An 18725-nucleotide genomic window follows, 5' to 3' on the forward strand; every position below is an offset into this window, starting at 1 on the left:
GATGGCATTATGAGCGGCATTGTGAAGGCGGGATGGGCGACGTATGCTTGGTGATTGAGGGTGGACACATTGATGTGAGAAGTTAATGCTTAATGGCTGCTGCGATGAGAGCATCTGATGGCAATCTAGATCATCGGGCGGGTAATCGCTGCTGGTCGGGAGGCTCGCGAGCTGTAAATAGGACGCAGAAAATACACGAACGAATAGAATTGATGTTGGTGGCACGGATTAATGCATAGAGACAGTTGGGACGGCCAGGAAGTTGGAACGGTGGAGGAGAAGAGAGCAGTCTTCCGTGCGTATAGCTACTACGAAGAAGCACCAAGAGGCTGGTGTCAGGCTTCGAGAAAGCATGTTTGAAAGAGATTGATTCGGTACTGGGAAACATTTGAGAGCTGAGATTTGTGTGATTGTCGATGAGTGAGATGTCGTCATCCAGCGCGAGCTGCAAAACTCGCATGCGGGACATCCCTGAAGGGAGTGAGTGCTTTTAGGGAACGACGATAGTTTACGAGCGCTTGATCTTGGGGGTTTGACTTTTGCTTGCATTCTAGATTCGACGCGCACGGCTCTTGGACTGATGGCAGCGTCCTTGCATGTGGCGTCGTTGTTTCGTTGGACTTTCCATGTTGCCGTGGGATATCAAGCGCGGTGAAGGGATTGGTCGGTTTGGCTGATGTCTGCCAAAGTCTGACGACTTGGGATCGTCGATCTTTTGCTGGTGCGGGATAGAGTTGGGCGGCGGGAGGCCGGCATTGTGGGTGAGAGAATCTCCGGGTGGTTTCTCCGTCGGGGGATGGGGGTTACATGCCGGGTTGAGATGGGTTTGGAGTGTAGGTTGCGATGCTTGGAGGTGTTCTTGGCGTCGAGATTTTGGGGGTGGGTGAAGGTCTGGTGGTGGGCTTGAGATGTGGACGGACTGGGATGTGGTGAAGTTTGCGATGGGTTCGGAGACTGGCGTGGAGAGTCAGAACGGCTGACGCGAGCTGAGCATGTTTGGGGTACCAGAGAACCCCGGATTATCCGCGAGCTTGGGGGAAGATTCCTCGAAGGTTCAGCGTTTTCGTCTGATGTCTCGAAGCGTATCTATGTGACTTGGACATGGTGCTTACTCAGATCGTTGCCACTTGCTGGAGATCCAAAGCGAGACGAGAGTAGCTAAAGATGAGAGCCTTCACGCTGGGATCTGGGGTATTCGAGCTTGTGTTCTCGTGGGTTAATCGTCAACTGCTCCTCGGATGGCGTGTCTTTGGAGGTTGTGTTCATGCTAGATGGAACCCTCTACAAAGTCGTCAGAACCATGTTATTACAGTCACCGGGTCATGATAACTGTCTGAGACCTTGACAGGCAGACTTGGAGCGTAAAGGACGAGCACCTCACAGTTCCATCGAGATCGTGGTGCTTACTGCTCCTTCGAGCTAATCGGTCTTAGGGCTGGCATGAGACGCCAACGCACACGAATAAGTTTGGCAAAACAGACCGCTTGCATAATTTTGTGATGTTCCGGCCAGAGAATTACTAGCCATCCGGTTTAGTTAGCGAAATTGTAGATCAAACCACTGACTTTTGATGAGAGTGATTTCAAAAACCGACCGGAAGAGAAAGGAAAGACTTACAAGAAGTGGCTCTTGATATTTCCAGCAAGAAGCGAAGTTTCGGTTGGTACGGCTGAGTCCATTATGATAGCAGTCGCCAGGTATAACCTTAGCTACCAAGCCAAGAGACTTTGGATGGTCAAAGAAAGACACATAAGACACAATTGATGCCGGATATGGCTAAATACATTGCTAAGCACCGGCACGTCGCGTGATTTCTATGTAAGTGCAAGCTGGTGAATGTAGTCGGAGACTGTCTGCATGTCCAACTCACGATTAGAGGGTCTTCGTCAGCAGCCCAAACGAGTAGGACTATCTTGCCATGTTCTTCTGTTGAAAGGCTCAGTACGTGCCAATTAATCTACGTGGATTGCCCACTTGGTGAACTTAACATAATCTTGTGTAAAGTGGTCTGCTTCACGACTCCGATACATTACACATTCAGCAACCTGGTGGATGCTTAGCTATCAGCGTAAAGCATGGCAAACGTGGCGAGCGCGAAATGTATCACTTGTCATTTGTCGTCTGCTTTGAAGGCACATTAAATGACACTGGTTGTGTTCTGGCCTGGCATCTCGAAGACCTCTGATGACGGCACAGAGCTGAGGTTTGGGGGCTAGCTCAGCAAGGCACACTTATGAATACGAGGCGAGGGAACTTTTGGTCTTGGCAATAATTCTATGTTACATTGTTCACAGAGGAAGTACCCGCGATGCTAGTCAAGCGGTGGATGCCTTACAACTTTTCTGAGAACCGACAATCCGCAGGACTGCTGGATGGTCTCACATTTTCCGAATTGAGGTAATGAAAGTATGCGTCTCGTGTGACGACAATCCTAGAGTTTAGGCACCTGTAGGCTATGAAAATATGACGCCGGTTTCATTTATCGTCAGTTTTCGTGCTAAGCCGCTTCCCTCCTCAGCCCTGGGGCTGTCTTTGTCTGTCTCTTGCCTATCACTTGGGGGTTTATCTGTTTCGTGAAGCTTGATAGGCCAGACAACTCTAGCTATTAGGATGCCGTCAGACTCCTTGTGGGTCGCGTCGGGCGGAAGATCGGCGCCCTGTCATCATGCTGACAGGTACCCGACCTGCAGCGGAGCTTAAGCTTAGAGACATGAAAAGCAATGCCAAGGCAAGAAGGATTGTGACGGCGTTTGATTGAGTGATAGTCGTGTCTTGCGGACTGAAGTGTCAGGTGACAAGTTTCGAGGTCTTGTCTTGGCTGGGTTCCTCGTTCACAGATGAAGGATATAAAAGTCAGAGGTTGAATCTCGAGAACTAACATCTTCTCCACCCAAAGCACTCCCATCGCAATCAAAACAACAGAAGCCCTTCAAACTACTCAGTTTCCAACCCTAGCAAATTATCAAAATGCGTTTCACCATCACCGCTATCGCCTCCATCCTCGCCGCGGCCAGCGCCGTCTCCGGCCTCGGCGTCGAAGAGGCCCGCGAGATCCGTCCCCAGGTTGAGGAGTACCTCAACACCCTGAAGAGCAGAGACGTTGAGAAGCGCAACTTCTGCACTGACCACTGGAAGACTTGCGAGAACTGCTTCGAGAAGTACCCTTACTGTCACATGGATAACATCCCGAGCTCAATCAACTGGCAAGTAACTCTGTTAATGAGCACAACTGTGTGTTTCAATGCATTTATAAAAAAATGCTAATATCTACCGTTTAGTTTGGCTACCTGCAGCTCCTGCCCTGGAGACTGTTAAACATAAACGATGACATGCTGGAGCTTAACGATCTGCCATTGAATTCAGAACAGATCGAATAGGAGGAAGCAGGGAGGGCTGGATTGATCGGGTTTTTATTTCAGAGTCTGTCGCTACATTATTTTTCACAATTTACTAGTTGGCCAACAAGAGACTACGCCCCGCAACTCATATGTTGTCATGTGAATGTGAACCTCCAACTGAAAACATCCAGCAAGTTGACGGAGACGTGTTTTTGCAAAACGACCATGACCGAATCGGAAAGCATCCAAGCCGCTTGGCTACCAGGAACCTTTGCACGCTAATCATTTAGGAACGCCGATTAAATTATTCGGCTAAGTGAGGAAGACCCAACCATGTCCTCCATTGCAATGTGTGTTGAAAACGCCCTGCAGCGTTGTCAAGGCCCCGCCCCCGCATCATTTGACCAACCAGATGCTTGCACCAAGATGTTGTCATAGTTGGCCTGGACTGAACGAAGGGCACATTTGTGACCGCAACTGAGATTGGCGTATCAAGGTTGATAACGCCCCCTCTTCTACATGCAATCATCTCAGTGTGATATCTAGCGCAACCCTCCAATCAGCCTTTTACGAGTGCTGTCAATTCCGCCTGTATGCTCTCCAAGACCGGACAGAGTGGGGTATCGAACTGCGACCTTTTTGACTCAATTAATGTAATGAGTCATTGAGGCGCGCTAAGCTTCGCTCTTATCAAACCGTTGCCACTATTTAACTCACAAGCCACTTCATCAGACCATCTTGTCAACCCCGCAACTTCCCCTCAACCACAACACCGACAAGATGGACCACGGCCTCTCAACCCGTGGCAGCGAAGCGGCCAGGCCAGACGATGGCATGCTTCTTTGGACCATCGTCCAGAACCTCTGGGACCCAACAACGAATCCGACAGGATACATCAGTCTCGGTATTGCCGAGAACTCACTCATGCACGAAAGACTATCGGAGCACATCCACAAGAACCTCGCGGTTCCGACGCACTCTTTCACATACGGTGATGGCATGACGGGATCCAAGCGATTGAAGGCATCTCTCGCACGCTTTCTTACGGGCCACCTCAAGCCTGTCACGGCCATCCAGCCGGAACATGTCTCTGTGACCAACGGCTGCAGTTCGGCAATCGAACATTTAGTTTGGGCGTTTGGAAACCCTGGGGACGGGTTTCTGCTTGGACAGCCCCACTATGGCGCGTTCGTTCCGGACGTGGAGTATCGGACGGGCTGCGAGCTTGTCCCGGTCCCTTTCCAAGATATTGACCCTCTTGGGGCCGGTGCCGCGCAAAAGTACGAGGACGCTTTGCTGGCTTCCCGGGCCAAGGGTGTCAAGATTGCCGCGTTGATCCTGTGTCACCCGCACAACCCACTCGGAAGGTGCTACCCACGGGATGTTATTCTGGATCTGATGCGGTTGTGCCAGAAGTACGACATGCACCTCATCAGTGACGAGATCTATGCGCTTTCCGTTTGGAATAATGACATCGACACTCAACCTCCTCCAGTGGCGTTCGAGTCTTCCTTGTCGATCGACACGACTGGAGTCATGGACGCACACAGACTTCACGTTCTCTGGGGCATGTCTAAAGATTTTGGTGCTAACGGCATCAGGCTCGGAGCCATCATATCTCAGCACAACCCCTCTTTCCACAGATCTTTGACACCGGTCGGCATTTATAGTTCCCCGTCCTCGATCTCGGATCATATTACTGCGAACATCCTTGACGATAGCGAGTGGGTCGACGGCTACATTGCGGAGAACCAGAAGAAGCTTCAAGAGCACTACGAACTAGTTGTGGCCTGGGCGAAGCAGAACGGGATTACGTATGCGCAGGGAGCAAATGCGGCGTTCTTTTTGTGGATAGATTTGGGAAAGACTTATCTCGAGCGACATCCAGAGAGAACGGTTGACGATCTTAGCGGAGAGGTAATGCGCGCGTTATTGAGTAAGAAGGTGTTCATTGCTTCCGGGAAGCAGTTTGGTTCTGAGAGACCTGGTTGGTTCAGGATCGTCTTTTCCAATAAGAAGGATCTGTTGCTCGAGGGTCTGAAGCGCATTGTCGAAGCGATTGAAACGTAAACGCAGATACCAAATTATAGAAAGAAGAGATGCACATGACTCCCAGGGAACGAATCCCCTTAACATCCGATTCCATCGATGATGTCATCTACAATTGAGTCGGATAGAAGCTGCGACCGCTAGGGAATTCTGCAATGCTAGGACGGCACAACTCGAAACTCCGAGCTCACGCACTGAGTTGCCTCGCGTTTGCCTCAGTAGCGTCGGACTTTAATCGATCCCGTAACTGACCTAGACTGATGAAAGGTATCTGTAGCGGAATTACCGGGTGGCTGGAGATAGTAAAGCTGAGCCCTACCATCCAATAAGGCGTTGCAGCGGGGGTTGCCCAGGCCCCAAAACTGCCAACTGAGTCAGGTTCATGATAGTGTCCGGCGGGATGATCGACGACTACGTGCGGAGCTCGCATCTTTGGAAACTTTAGATCCCAAATTCGCTGTCATGTCATCTACAAGTAAAGTTTCTTTAGATTAAATCACCTGTTAGACTTATGCAGTCTCGCTTTCGCCCCTCAGTTGGTCACTTGGTATGCTCTTTTACGCGGACGTACAGCCTATGGACAACAGTCATAGTCGTTGATAGTCGTAACGATTCCGTGCGGAAGCACCGGAAACCTTACTAGGACCTTTGTTTTGCGGATACGAAACCGAGAAAGTATCCGCATCATTGTATGGTTCGCTGATCTATAGTCTGGTGTTGTACTTCTGTAACGCCGAAGTGGTATAAATAATGAAGTTGATTTCTGCCATCCCACCGGCTTCGGTTTTGACCACACAGTTATACGCTTCCACAAGAGTCACTTCCACATCACAATGAACGCCAAGGCCCTTCTCGCTCTCCTGTTCGCCTCTGCGGCGATGGCCACTCCGTTGGAATCGACCAACAACGGTCTTCTGGGCCGCGAGCCTCTTCCTCAAGGAAACTGCTGCTCTTACATTCCCGGAACATGCAACTGCGGCTGCGTAAGTGCCCTTAACTCTGATTCGTGATAAGAACATTTGGACTGACATGGTTTGTGTTGTAGTGCTCGGGTGTAAGTCAACTACTGCCTCCTTGTCTACGGAGTTTAGAACTAGTGCGAGTTGAACTGCCTATAATACTAACATGAACTAGGGACCCTGCGCTACCGACAATGACCCCAATGCTACGTGCCCGTAAAGGGTGTTGTCATCACAGAACCAGCCGCTTGGTATCGCGGAGAATTTCTAGACAATTGAATAGGAAACGGAGCAACTTCTTTTTCCTCAGCTGTGTATCTACAACCAGATAAACAAGTAACTTCCTCTAACGACTTCTGCGCGCCACATCAACGTCGAACTTCTTCAGCTTAGCAGCATTATCGCATTGACAACATGAATGTCTTTCTGAGAAAGAATGGATCGTTCAAATTCATGTCTCTTTAGCACGTCCGAGGAACGTGCGCGCTTTGAGAGGCGGGAAATACTGGGTAGACTTAGTCGAACTCCTTTCCTGCTGATTATTCAATTGAGCCAGCAAAAGTAGCCGCATCTTACGACCTTGGAACTCCGAGGCCGCTACAAGCTTGGTTTCGTGGCCCGCGTCTGAAGATATCCAGAGGACAGCAAAGACAATCTCCTTTGGAACTGGCCCTTAGTTGTGTAGCGGTTCCGATCTTATGCTACTTCATGCAACCTTCTCATAGGTTTACTGAAGAAACATAATTTGCCAAAGACCGTATCCAAAAGCAGATGATTCACCTTGTAGCTATGCCCGAGATCGGCCAGTACCGACACGGGCCACTTCGGCCCCTGACTTAGGCTGTGGTTCCACTCCCCCGGATTCGGCCCCGGAAACTGCATGCGGGTCGCGCGGGAGCCGTAATCCGTGATCCGAATCGCGGTCATTGAGAGATGCACCTCCTTAAAGCCAAGACTCTCCCCAGCCTCAAGTTCTGAGCTTTCCACAACTGTTGGATGAAGTAGCGACAACCAGAAGTCAAGATACCAAACTCATATTTGCATTGATGAGATGTTCAGACATCGAGCGTTCTTGCTCTGTGTACCTTCACAAGTATTTACTCTAGAATTGCGGCGTACCGGAAAAGAGAGAGATCTTGATAATTCCGTGGTCATATGAGTATTGCTTATTCCACCTCAATTGTTGTCATTGAAATCAGAACCAAGGCCGTGACGTCTAAAGTCCAGGGGGACTCTTCACTGAATCAGCCACGGGGTCTGGGTATTTTATCCCTTTGAGGCAAGGTCAAATTTCGGGATCAACGCAAGGATGCTTCTGCGGCCCCCATCTTCCCACGGCACCTTAAAGCATCCGAACTATGAGTGAAAATCCTTGCATACCCGCGCGGCAGGCAAGTCTTTCTCCTGTTTGACTTGCAGGCTGGCTCCCATCACCTATGTAAGAATTCGCCTCAGCAAGGACATCCATCTCCAACTAGCCTGCCTAATACGGGGCTAAAGGCACGTGCCGTGGTGTGGACGGGGCAAAGCGGAGGTTGTGGATCTTATTCACGGCCCGGGTCTGGATGCAAGAACCTCTTTAGGAATGTCGTTCGATTCAACCTACTATGCGTGCCGGAAATATAGCATGATAAATATTTTACGTCAATGGAAACAACACAAATTTGTAAGCCTCGGAATAAGGCTCAGAAATGGCTGCTCGGGCTCGCTCGGAATGAAGGACTTGGCTCAAATTTGTACGGGATTGGCCGAGTTCGCATGCCTGTTGATGCTAAACCAACAATTTTCCGATTGATCCCTTGTCAGCTACACCATAGCTGAAATTGGGACGCCCAGTGGACCGCCACGTTCATCTGATTACAGCTCCCATCGCTCTCCCCGCGCCAAGAATACGACACTGGGGAGGTCGAGCGGTTGCCCAGTCCCGCTCTCCCACCGGAGCCCACATCGAAAGAGGTCCCTGCCAATTCTGTCAACTAGACCTAACATACGGATACTAGGTAAGACATGAATCGACCTCAGTGGGGTCTTTCCAGCTGGCAAGTCATCGCGAGGTATGGTGTGATCGCAGGATCCTCCTATCCCTGACACAAAAATTAGCTTTTATATAAGTTCCATCTCCCCCCTCCCAATGCTCTTCTATTGTGACCTTGTTGTAGACAAGGCAGTCGTCACTCTTTACACTCACTTATCAACCAACTGAAGATCCAGCCAACATGGTTTTGCCCACGCTCTTTATCTCGGCTGCCCTAGCCACATCCGTAGCCGCCTATGACAACCTTCTCAACTTCAACGGGGCTCCTGAAATCGAAACGCGCTCAATTGATGACATCCACAAGGCTGCGCTCGCGGAAGGAGGCGTCGTTACTCTCTGGCATGGAGGTGATGAGAAGAACCAGCAAGATGCTCTCAAGGAGGCTTTCGAGAAGCGCTTCCCCGGCATGACTCTCAACTTGACCGTCGACGTTTCCAAGTACATCGACGGAAACATTGATCGTCAGCTGTCTCAAGGCAATGTCCACGTCGACAGCGTGATTCTTCAGGTATGGCGAATTGATCTCATCTCTCATCTCAGCTGCTGATCATTCTGTGTAGACCCTCCAAGATTATCCCAGATGGGACGAGGAGGGGGCTCTCTTGCGCTACAAGCCTCTCAACTACGACAAGATCCATCCCGGGTTCCGCGATGTCTTCGGTGCTTGGTACGCTGTTGTCGTCTTCGGCTGGACCAACATTTGGAATGCCGACAAGGTTTCTGATGGCCCCGTCGACTACCTCGACTTCTTGAAGCCCGAATACAAGGACAAGCTGGTGTTCACCTACCCCAACGACGATGATGCAGTTCTCTACGCGTTTGACTTGGCGTGAGTTCAGGCCCGTTCATGTCATTGCCCGACGATACTAACAGTGAGATAGGATGCAGCAATACGGCTACAGCTGGTTCGAGAACCTGCTCGCCCAGAACCCTCGTTGGGTGCGCGGCACTGCTACTCCCACCACCGTGATGGGCCAGGCCAACAACTCTTACGCGGTGACCTTCACTGGCAGTGTCGGCATGATCCCCTCCGCCCCTTTCAACATCTCCATTCCCAAAGAAGGCTTCTTCGTCACGTGGGGTCAGCGTGGTGCTATCCTTAAGGATGCCCTTCACAAGGAGGGTGCCAAGCTTCTGCACAACTTCCTGCTCAGCCATGAGTACCAGAACCCCAACGTCACCGGTTCCTGGAGCGTTCGCCAAGACATCCCTGCCCCTACCGGCTGGCCTGATCTGATGGAGATCAACTCGACCAACCCTATCGACTTTGAGCGTTTCATGGTCAACCGTGAGCGTGTTGAGAGGTTGAAGATCTTCTTTGAGGACAAGATTGGCACTGCTCAGGGACTTAGCCCTCTGATTGATGATTTGTAGATACCTGTACTGTTTGGGTAGCAAAGACATCAGGTAGAAAACTTCTACGCCTAAAATGCCTTCTTTTCAGTCCCTTTCTCGCATGTATGCTCCCGGGACAGGTTGGAACAGGGTCCAATTCTGTTGAGAGTACCTCGCTCATCTTGTGCAATACCTGCTTTCATGCCCTGGAAGGGTTGCCTGATCTTTGTCAAACATGGCTCTCTTGGCAGCATTGGCAAACCAGTTTCTCGGGTCGAATATCAGATCATCTGTTCGCCCTGGATGTGACCAGACTTCAGTGTGGTTGGAAAGACCCACCACCGCCCGAGCACTTAGAAGCCACGTCATGCGCGTAATTTTAAGGTAACCATGTGATAACTCAAAAACAAGCATAAAACAAGGTTTACCAGGTTCGCGGATTAAGCTCTTGTATTCAATCAGATTTCAATTTCTAAAGTCGTCCTTTCGTATTGGTTTTCAAATTACCATGCACGTGGACTCTACGCAAATCTACGCAAAGATCTATTGTTGACACCTTGGTACGGTCGCGACTATCCTCCACGGCAAAAGGGAAAAAAGACTCGCAAAGCCAGCCAAACGAAGTCTGCGTTCTGGGCTCTGCCTCCTACTCGTCTGAGAGAAGCCTTTGCTCACATAGCAGCAACATGTCGGCAAGTCTGGTTAACCCGGACATTGGCATCTCTAATCACGCCGATGTCAAGACCTTCATCGCCATCCGGACTATTGTCGACATCTCGATGCCGTGTCTAGCTTCCAAGAAGGCGTATCGCAGATGGTGAGAGCCAGCTAGTCGAGAGGGGGAAGTGACTTTCGCCTTGGCAAGACACTCCAATATTGCGCTCGGAAGGCAAAATTCCATGTGCTGACATATCCACAATTGGGATTTGTTGAGTTCATCACTGCAGGGACAACGTTTCGCGAGGCTTTCTGTGCCTCGGCACGAAAGCGGAATGGGATTTCGGGCTGGGCGCCGAACAACATGACGCCATGGTGTATGGACCCAGGACCAGATTCTCCGCAAGGAACGGTAACGTCGAAAACATAACCTTAATGAGCCTCACAAGGATAATTGCCGGAAGACCAGACTGCGATCGACACTGATTAATATGAACCGAGCGACCGGGCCGATCTCATTTTCGTCTCTTCGTTCGGACCGGGAAAAGGGTTGCGGGCACGCTGCCTTCTGCAAACGTTGCGACACGTTTATTGAGATGCCATAAACATAGTGAATGCATTGTTTAGATGGTAGGCTTTAGAGAGTCTCAACGTTGGTGGCTGGCGGAGAGACAGCCTATCTTGGGTTCTCGTTCTTGAAGCAGAGTTTGCCAATGGGTGAAATGTGTAGAACGTCATGGTGAGGTCGCAATAAGACTTCCAAATAAGGTGTCATCGTTATTTTGGCCACCCGGTCAAAGATACTGAAAACATGCGCCGATCCCTCGAAGACATGTCTCAGGGTCCAAAAGAGGAAACTGCGAAATGTTCCAGAGCTTGGGAAATAACTCGGAGGCGGGCTCGGAAACTGTCGATCTCCCCCTTTCCATAACGTGCCCACGAGACAAAATTGCAGGTTGCCTGTCGATTGATGCTTGGCTTCAGAAGCCGGCATTTGAGGATGGAAACGTAGCATTCATATTTGAGTCACGGATCGAGTAACAAAATTCGCACCAGGCAATGTCCAGTAGACATGTCTGGCAAACCATGAAGATTTCATTTCTGGGGGGTCTGAATAAGGCAAGAAACGCCTTTCCATTCGGGTAAGGATTTCGCAATGTGTGATAAACGTGAAGAAGGATTATTGAGATTAGATTGAAATACAGAAGTGCCTTGAGTATTACGTGAATCATTCTGCAAGAACACTATATGTTACTCTGAATACATCAAATTATAGCAACAAGTAGTTTCAATATTTCTATCAAGACTTCCAAACTTCCAAAATTGTGAAGCCTGGAACCGATTCGCAGCATTCAAGATTCGGGCCGTGAAGCGCGGCCCTGCGGTCTGGAATGTGGTTTCCACAGCAGTTGAGTCAGCTCAATCAATCACTCCACACAACACTGACTGTAAACTACACTCCCGTCATACGGCCGCAAACGTTGTCTCGGAGAGTGCCATTTACGGAATCTGCCACCAAAACTTGGTCAGATCGCCGGCGTCCCGCTACAAGATAGGCTCCCCTTCACAGATCGAAGGCGGCTGGGGCTCCCCGCTGTCGATGAATGCGGCCCGCTGAGGAGGCATCCGCTGACATATTTCCCGCCAGCCTAGTTCTCCCGCCAAGCTTAGTCTAAGCTCAATCTGGATGATTACACCATTGCCTAGTTCCCAGCTCTAATAACGTCTAGATTGAGTCAGCCTGGGTCGAGCCGCCAGAAGGGTTGTTCCCGTTGGATGTGGGGATGTGGCTTCAAGTAGCCTGCTCATTCGTTAGCACAGCAGCTAGTCACAGACATCACCTCGGGAAGCTCCTGTAGACCCTGAGACATCATTGGTCAAAGGTGCTTTGTATTTCCTCATTCGGCCGTGACGAGAAAGAACACAGCACAGCTCGTCCGTTCCCAGCATTCTTGCTAGGTGATGAGGGCTGCCGGACGGAGGTGAGGAAACCCGATCCGATGAGTGAGAGATGTGAAGACGCCTTACCCGCCAATATTCCTTGTCAAATTTCTGCCGCACAAAACATGTCTTACGGATTCGAATCTTTTCTTTGAGCAGTGGAAGCCGTGATTTGGACGGTATGTCTCTCGGCGCCTGCGGCGTTGCTGAAGAGAAGTGAAAGTTCGACCCTGACTGAATAGAGCGCTGGAATGTCGTCATAGCTTGTATTGTCCACAATCTGTGTTGTTTTCCTGACTGCACAATGTCACTCATGACGATGGTTCACCTCCCCGAGAGCGGCTTGCTTCCACGAGACCCCCGGGTGGTGATCGAGATCGATGAACTGGGGTTTCAATAGGCCCAGGGTATTCAGAGTCAGTTCGAGTAAGCTCAGACTCTCCATCACATCACCGTGATGTTGGAAGACAGTTTTCCTCCGGCGAGATAAAACTTCCTCGACGTTTTTGGCCACTAAGGGTACTTGGCGGCTTGGCAGGACCTGTTGACATCAACCAGAGACATCTTAACTCACTACCACCGGTAGACTGAGCCTTCCGGGTGAAGTTTTTGGCACTTTCCGAGGAACGCGGGCCCATCTGGATCGGCCCAGGCCTCCGACGTCACGGGAAGATCCCTTAGCGCGGCTCAACCAAGTCGACCGTCTCATCCACCGGCACGGCAATTCCTAGGCTAGCTTGCCATCTGCCTGAAGGCGGACACCCTCGACGAGCTAGAGCAACATTACCTCGAGTAGACTGGATGTTGGCTCTCACAGAGCTTCGGAATGATGCGCAAGCTCTCAATGTGGGCCAGTCCAAGGCTCCGGATGGAGTCTGTAGTCCACGGAGCCACCTCCGCCTAAGCAGCCATGGTACTCTCGCCATCCCACCACGAGGGGCCAAGTCTCGTTTGCGGAAATATCGCAAGGCTGCTTCGCAACGTCGCCGAGAACAAGTGGATATCGTGACATTCGATACCATCCCAAATCCCTATAAGAGGCGTCGGCATCTCTCCCCTCAATCATCTCTTTCCCCTCCTCATCCGCATCAACAATCACCACCTCAGCCCTACACTGCAACATCCTCTTGGCAACTACCATCTTCACATCTCATCTACTCGCCCTTTCGCCAAGCTTCTCTACATCTTTTAATACGACCGTTCAACAGTCGCCAAGATGCAGTACAGGATCGCCTCTGCTGCCCTCGCCGCTCTGGCAGTCTCCTCTGTCAACGCCGGTCTCATCTCGCGCCAGAACGCCCTTGTCATCCAGCCCGGCTACATTGTTACCCCGGCGATCTCCTTCAACTTCCAGAACCTCGGAGCCGAGGCCCTCGCCTACCAGACTCTTACACAGCTTCGCGACGATCTTTCCAGGACCGCTGCCCTGGTCGTCGAGCTCAACAAGGCCGCTACCACTGTTGCCGCCGACAAGCAGGCGCAGGCTCAAGCCGTTGTCAAGCAGGTCCAGGCCAACGCTGATGCTATCAGGACCAAGCTCGAGCAACTGACCGCCGAGCTCATCGCCAGGGGTAACGGAGGAGGTGGTGGCGGCAACGGCGGCGGTGCTCCTGGAGCTCCCGCGATTCCCAGCGTCGCCGTCCCGAGCGTCGCTCTCCCTGGTGTTCCCAGCGTTGCCGTCCCCAGCGTCGGCGTCCCCAGTGTCGCTCTCCCTGGAGTTCCCAGCGTCGCTATTCCCAGCGTCTCTATCCCGGGGGTTCCCAGTGTCGCCATCCCGAGCGTCTCTCTCCCCGGAGCTCCTGGAGTTCCTAGCGTCGCTGTTCCCAGCGTCGCCGTCCCGAGCGTCTCTCTTCCTGGCGCTCCCGGAGTTCCGAGCGTCGCTGTTCCCAGCGTCGCCGTCCCCAGCGTCTCCCTGCCCGGAGCTCCTGGAGTTCCCAGCGTCGCCGTCCCCGCTGTCCCGAGCGTCTCTCTCCCCGGTGTCCCGGGAGTTCCCAGCGTCGCCGTCCCCAGCGTTGCCATCCCCAGCGTCTCTCTTCCCGGAGTTCCCGGAGTTCCCAGCGTCGCCATCCCGAGCGTTACTGTCCCCGGCGTCACCGTCCCTAGTGTCACTGCCCCCGATGTCTCCGGTGCTACTTCGACTGCCATTGGCACCGTTGGTGGCGTCGTCGCCGCTCTTGACGCTGTCGTTGCCCAGGCCCGCTCTTTGAACACCCAGGTCCGCACCCAGCTCAGTCTGATCGGCAGCTACCTCGAGCAGCTCATCACCCCTCTCCTCGGCCAGGTCAAGACCGAGTCTGCCACCGCCATCGCCAACTCCTTCAAGCAGATCGCCACCGCTACAGACGCCTTCCTCGCTGCGGCCCAGACTGCTCTTGCCAACGGAAACGGTGCCTCTGCCGCTCTCCTCCAGCGCATTGCCGACGCCCGCGTTACTCTCAACCCTACCCTCGTTGCTGGCATCAGCCCCAACGTCTCTGTCTAAGCGAACTCTTCGCACTCTTTTCTTTACCAACTACAACTACCCACATACGAGTCTGGCAAGACCCAGACGATGCTGGCATTCACTATTAATCAAATTGACTTGAGCGATAAAACGACTATCCATATGGAATACTGGACTTTTAATGACAATGGGAGGAAATAATAATGACAATATGGGCGGACTACACTCCTTGGAAGGGTGAAACATAATGAATAATACTATACTTAGCCGTAGGACTACTATCCTCAATGTAATGAGTTTACTTATCAATTCCTCATCGACTTGCTCTATCACTCGATGCTCGGACTGCTTGCCTGGTTTCATCGGCGATTTCGGCGATGACCCACATTTCGACCCGATTCAGAGACCCACTATTCGCCGTCGTGTCGGTTGGGAGCCGGAGCCGATCGGTGCAAGCCATTCTAATGGAACTCAGCTGTCTTTCAATTGCACCAATGGCTGTCAGGCTGTAAATGTCCCAATCCTCACTTTGTGCGGTAGGCCATTTTACCGAAGCCGATCGCGCCCGCACAGCTTTCGCGTGTTCGAAGTCTATCAATTGGTGGAAGGCTCTCCTTTCCAGGTCTTGTGGTGAATAAGGTAATATGCTTGGAAGCGTAAAAATGGCGTGTTTTGTGTAAACAAATTGGATCACGGCGCAGAGGCCCGAATAGAGTGAGCGTGGAACCTCCTCACCCCGGAAATTAAGGGGCGGAGCGGGGACACCGTTAGGCCTCTTTCGATCGGATGACACATTTGAACATGCACGTTTTTGGTTTCTTGCCGCCCTGCGTTCTTTCGAGAAAGATAGGAACTTGCCTGTCGTCTTCAGGAGAGAATGAGGAAAGGGCGCCCACAGGCCCCGACTCAGACCTGTCCAACCGCGCGCCAGCGGTATCCTTGTCTTTCAGTGTAAGCCCCAGAACAGAACGGGAGATCCCCTCAGGCGAGTGACCCCCTTCATTACTTTGGACGAACAAGCGAGAATTTGCAGCCAATCTGTCTGCGTGATGAAGACAGGGGCAGGTTGGTGCCGGATCGTCGGCTACGGTGGGATGAGCTTGAAGCCTTGGATAGATTGACGTCGGATTGCTCCGCCGTACAAACTTAGCCAAGTGAGAAAATAAGAGAATTGAACGTCAACTAGGGCGGACGTTCATAAACGCCTCCCGCCCCCGGCCAAGCACCACGATGCGCTCTCTCTGACTCTGCTTTCGTCGTCTTTTGCCATTCAATTCCATTCTTTTCTTGTCCCCTCGAGGTACAATCACGTTCTTTTTCACCAGTCTCTCTCTATCTCAGTCTCTCTTTTCCAACTCTCACCAAGATGCGTTTCTCCGCCCTCACCGCAGCCGGCCTGCTCGCCACTGGCGTCAGCGCCAACCTCAACGAACTGGCCAAGGCCGCCGGCAAGAAGTACTTCGGTACCGCCACTGACAACTCGGAGTTGACCAACACCGAATACGTCGCGATCCTCAAGGACAACAAGATGTTCGGAGCCATTACCCCCGGTAACGGTCAGAAGTGGCAGTTCACCGAGAAGAGCCAGGGCGTCTTCAGCTACACCTCCGGCGACGAGATCGCCACCTTCGCCAAGGACAACAGCATGCTTCTGCGCTGCCACACTCTGGTCTGGCACTCTCAGCTTCCCACCTGGGTCTCCTCTGGTACCTGGACCAAGGAGCAGCTGACCTCTATCATTGAGACGCACATCTCCAACGTCGCCGGTCACTACAAGGGCCAGTGCTACTCCTGGGATGTCGTCAACGAGGCCCTTAACGAGGACGGCACCTACCGCGACAGTGTCTTCTACAAGGTCCTCGGTACTGACTTCATTCCCATCTCTTTCAAGGCCGCCGCCGCGGCTGATGCTGATGCCAAGCTTTACTACAACGACTACAACATCGAGTTGGCTGGCAACAAGCAGAAGGAGGTCCTCAACATCATCAAGAGCATTAAGGATGCCGGTGCCAAGATCGATGGTGTCGGTCTTCAGGCCCATCTGATCGTCGGCAGCGCTGGCTCCCGCTCTGCCCTGAGCACCGTCCTCAAGTCCTACGTCGACGCCGGCGTCACCGAGGTCGCCTACACCGAGCTCGACATCCGCCACAAGAGCATCCCCGCCGACACCACCGCTCAGGAACAGCAGGCCACCGACTACGCCAGCGTTGTTGGTGCTTGCCTCGACGTCGCCGAGTGTGTTGGCGTCAGCATCTGGGACTACACCGACAAGTACTCCTGGATTCCCTCTGTCTTCCCCGGCACCGGTGAGGCTCTTCCCTGGGACGAGAACCTCAAGCCCAAGCCCGCCTACACCTCCATCTCCAGCCTTCTCGCCGCCGCCGGTGGTGCTGCCCCCGCTACCTCCGCCGCCCCCGTCGCCACCGGCGCTGCCTCTTCCGCCCCCGCCGCTACTACCTCCGAGGCCGCCGCCGCCGAGCCCTCTAGCTCTGCCCCTGCTGCCAGTGAGCCCGCCGCCAGCGAGCCTGCCGCCTCTGTCCCGGCTGTCACCCCTGCTCCCAGTGTCCCTGCTGCCACTCCCGCTCCTGCCACCACTCTCGTCACCAGCGTGAGGAGCAAGAACTGCGGCGACAACGCCGAGGCTGCTTCCAGCGCTCCCGCTGCTGCTGCTTCTGGTACCGTTGAGGCTGCTGCTGCTCGCTGGGCTCAGTGCGGCGGCAACGGCTACACCGGCCCCACCACTTGCGCGACTGGATACACTTGCCAGAAGCAGAACGACTACTACTCCCAGTGCCAGTAGAGGAGGAATGAGAGGACAAAGGAGCCGCTCCGGATAGCGGCTCCGATGAGACGGTGAAGAAATTCGTGTATATACTTTTATTTCAGCTGAAAGGTACATATTTTCATATGCCTTCACCTTTTGGACCGTGCTGCCAGTGACGTGCGAGGTACTTTTTGATCGTGGTTAGACTTTGCTACAGGCCATCCAGGAACTCATTGAGTTTTGTGAAGGGTGTCGATACCTTGATGTCGGCGAAAAGTTTCAATCAGTGACTCAACCCTCATATGAGTCAAACTGCAAAGCATTGGCACTATGTCTTCCTCTCTGACTGTTTGAATCATCTCGTTGCGAGACTATCCATCAACACAAAACAAAAAGGTAACCAAGTGCAAACCAACTGGCTTGGATCATTGTGCAGGCCATACCAGCAAGCTCAGCTTCCAACTAATAACGCCATCAAAACCAGATCTTTATTAGAGCACCACATCATATACTCTCTGACAATGAAGCAGTCGCGGTCGGCGCATTCGAGGTTGTCGAACGAATCATCCAGGAGCGAGATCCCTAGCACAGATGAGATTCCTCTTAAGAACGATATTACCAATGGTAATGCTTTGCGCTGCGATTCTCAGCGGACGCGATTCGAAGATCTTTCATTCGACATCTGTTGCGAGATCGTTAGATACCTCAACGTCGAAAGCGCCTTGTCTCTCGTATCAACCAATCGCTACCTGCACCAAACCTTAAGCAGCAAATTCCTGTTTCTAATAAGCAGGCTCGATAAAACAGACTTCTTGCAACGTGCTGAAGGTTTTGCAAAGTATCGAAAGATGCAGATGTGGGCTTGCTTCACGTGCCTTTTGATGCTGCCTCGATCGTCGTTCCAACGTCGTATCTTACCCAAAGAGACTGGGGACGCGTCTCGTGAATGCCTCGATTGTCGGGAGCAGAGATGGCGTCAGTTATGGGGAGACTGGGAGATGACAAGCACCCAGCGTGTTGAACAGAGAAAGCCGCCTTCGCTGGAAAGGCTGCCAGTCAATATTCTTCGGGGAATTTCTCACTGGCTGAAGTACCTGGATGTCATCGACCTCTGAAGCACATGTTGCCTAATGCGACTCAACGTGTCTGCTGACTGGGTCCCGTTGCACGAGCGGTTTCTTGCCGTACGAGGGTATGAGCCAAT

General features: G+C 52.3%; 6 protein-coding genes across 6 annotated transcripts; all 6 read left to right on the forward strand.

The window, feature by feature from the left end:
• Positions 1–2967: 2967 nt before the first annotated feature.
• COL26b_008918 (uncharacterized protein) lies at positions 2968–3377 on the forward strand (the record flags this gene model as incomplete). Its single annotated transcript, XM_053181664.1, has 2 exons — positions 2968–3207; positions 3279–3377. 2 exons carry the CDS (start codon positions 2968–2970, stop codon positions 3375–3377), a joined length of 339 nt encoding a protein of 112 aa, XP_053034422.1.
• A 741-nt stretch (positions 3378–4118) lies between these two features.
• COL26b_008919 (uncharacterized protein) lies at positions 4119–5408 on the forward strand (the record flags this gene model as incomplete). Its single annotated transcript, XM_053181665.1, has 1 exon — positions 4119–5408. The coding sequence occupies one exon, from the start codon at positions 4119–4121 to the stop codon at positions 5406–5408; it is 1290 nt and encodes a 429-aa protein (XP_053034423.1).
• Positions 5409–6220: 812 nt separating this feature from the next.
• COL26b_008920 (uncharacterized protein) lies at positions 6221–6566 on the forward strand (the record flags this gene model as incomplete). The annotated part of the gene is made up of 3 exons (XM_053181666.1): positions 6221–6370; positions 6433–6441; positions 6522–6566. The coding sequence occupies 3 exons, from the start codon at positions 6221–6223 to the stop codon at positions 6564–6566; spliced, it is 204 nt and encodes a 67-aa protein (XP_053034424.1).
• Positions 6567–8562: 1996 nt separating this feature from the next.
• Positions 8563–9755, forward strand: COL26b_008921 (uncharacterized protein; the record flags this gene model as incomplete). Its single annotated transcript, XM_053181667.1, has 3 exons — positions 8563–8889; positions 8942–9210; positions 9263–9755. The coding sequence occupies 3 exons, from the start codon at positions 8563–8565 to the stop codon at positions 9753–9755; spliced, it is 1089 nt and encodes a 362-aa protein (XP_053034425.1).
• A 3775-nt stretch (positions 9756–13530) lies between these two features.
• COL26b_008922 (uncharacterized protein) lies at positions 13531–14796 on the forward strand (the record flags this gene model as incomplete). The annotated part of the gene is made up of 1 exon (XM_053181668.1): positions 13531–14796. One exon carries the CDS (start codon positions 13531–13533, stop codon positions 14794–14796), a length of 1266 nt encoding a protein of 421 aa, XP_053034426.1.
• A 1327-nt stretch (positions 14797–16123) lies between these two features.
• Positions 16124–17557, forward strand: COL26b_008923 (uncharacterized protein; the record flags this gene model as incomplete). The annotated part of the gene is made up of 1 exon (XM_053181669.1): positions 16124–17557. The coding sequence occupies one exon, from the start codon at positions 16124–16126 to the stop codon at positions 17555–17557; it is 1434 nt and encodes a 477-aa protein (XP_053034427.1).
• Between the last annotated feature and the right edge of the window lie 1168 nt (positions 17558–18725).

The sequence above is a fragment of the Colletotrichum chrysophilum genome (assembly GCF_026319265.1).
Source record: "Colletotrichum chrysophilum strain AFK26 chromosome Unknown scaffold_81, whole genome shotgun sequence".
Classification (NCBI taxonomy): domain Eukaryota; kingdom Fungi; phylum Ascomycota; class Sordariomycetes; order Glomerellales; family Glomerellaceae; genus Colletotrichum; species Colletotrichum chrysophilum.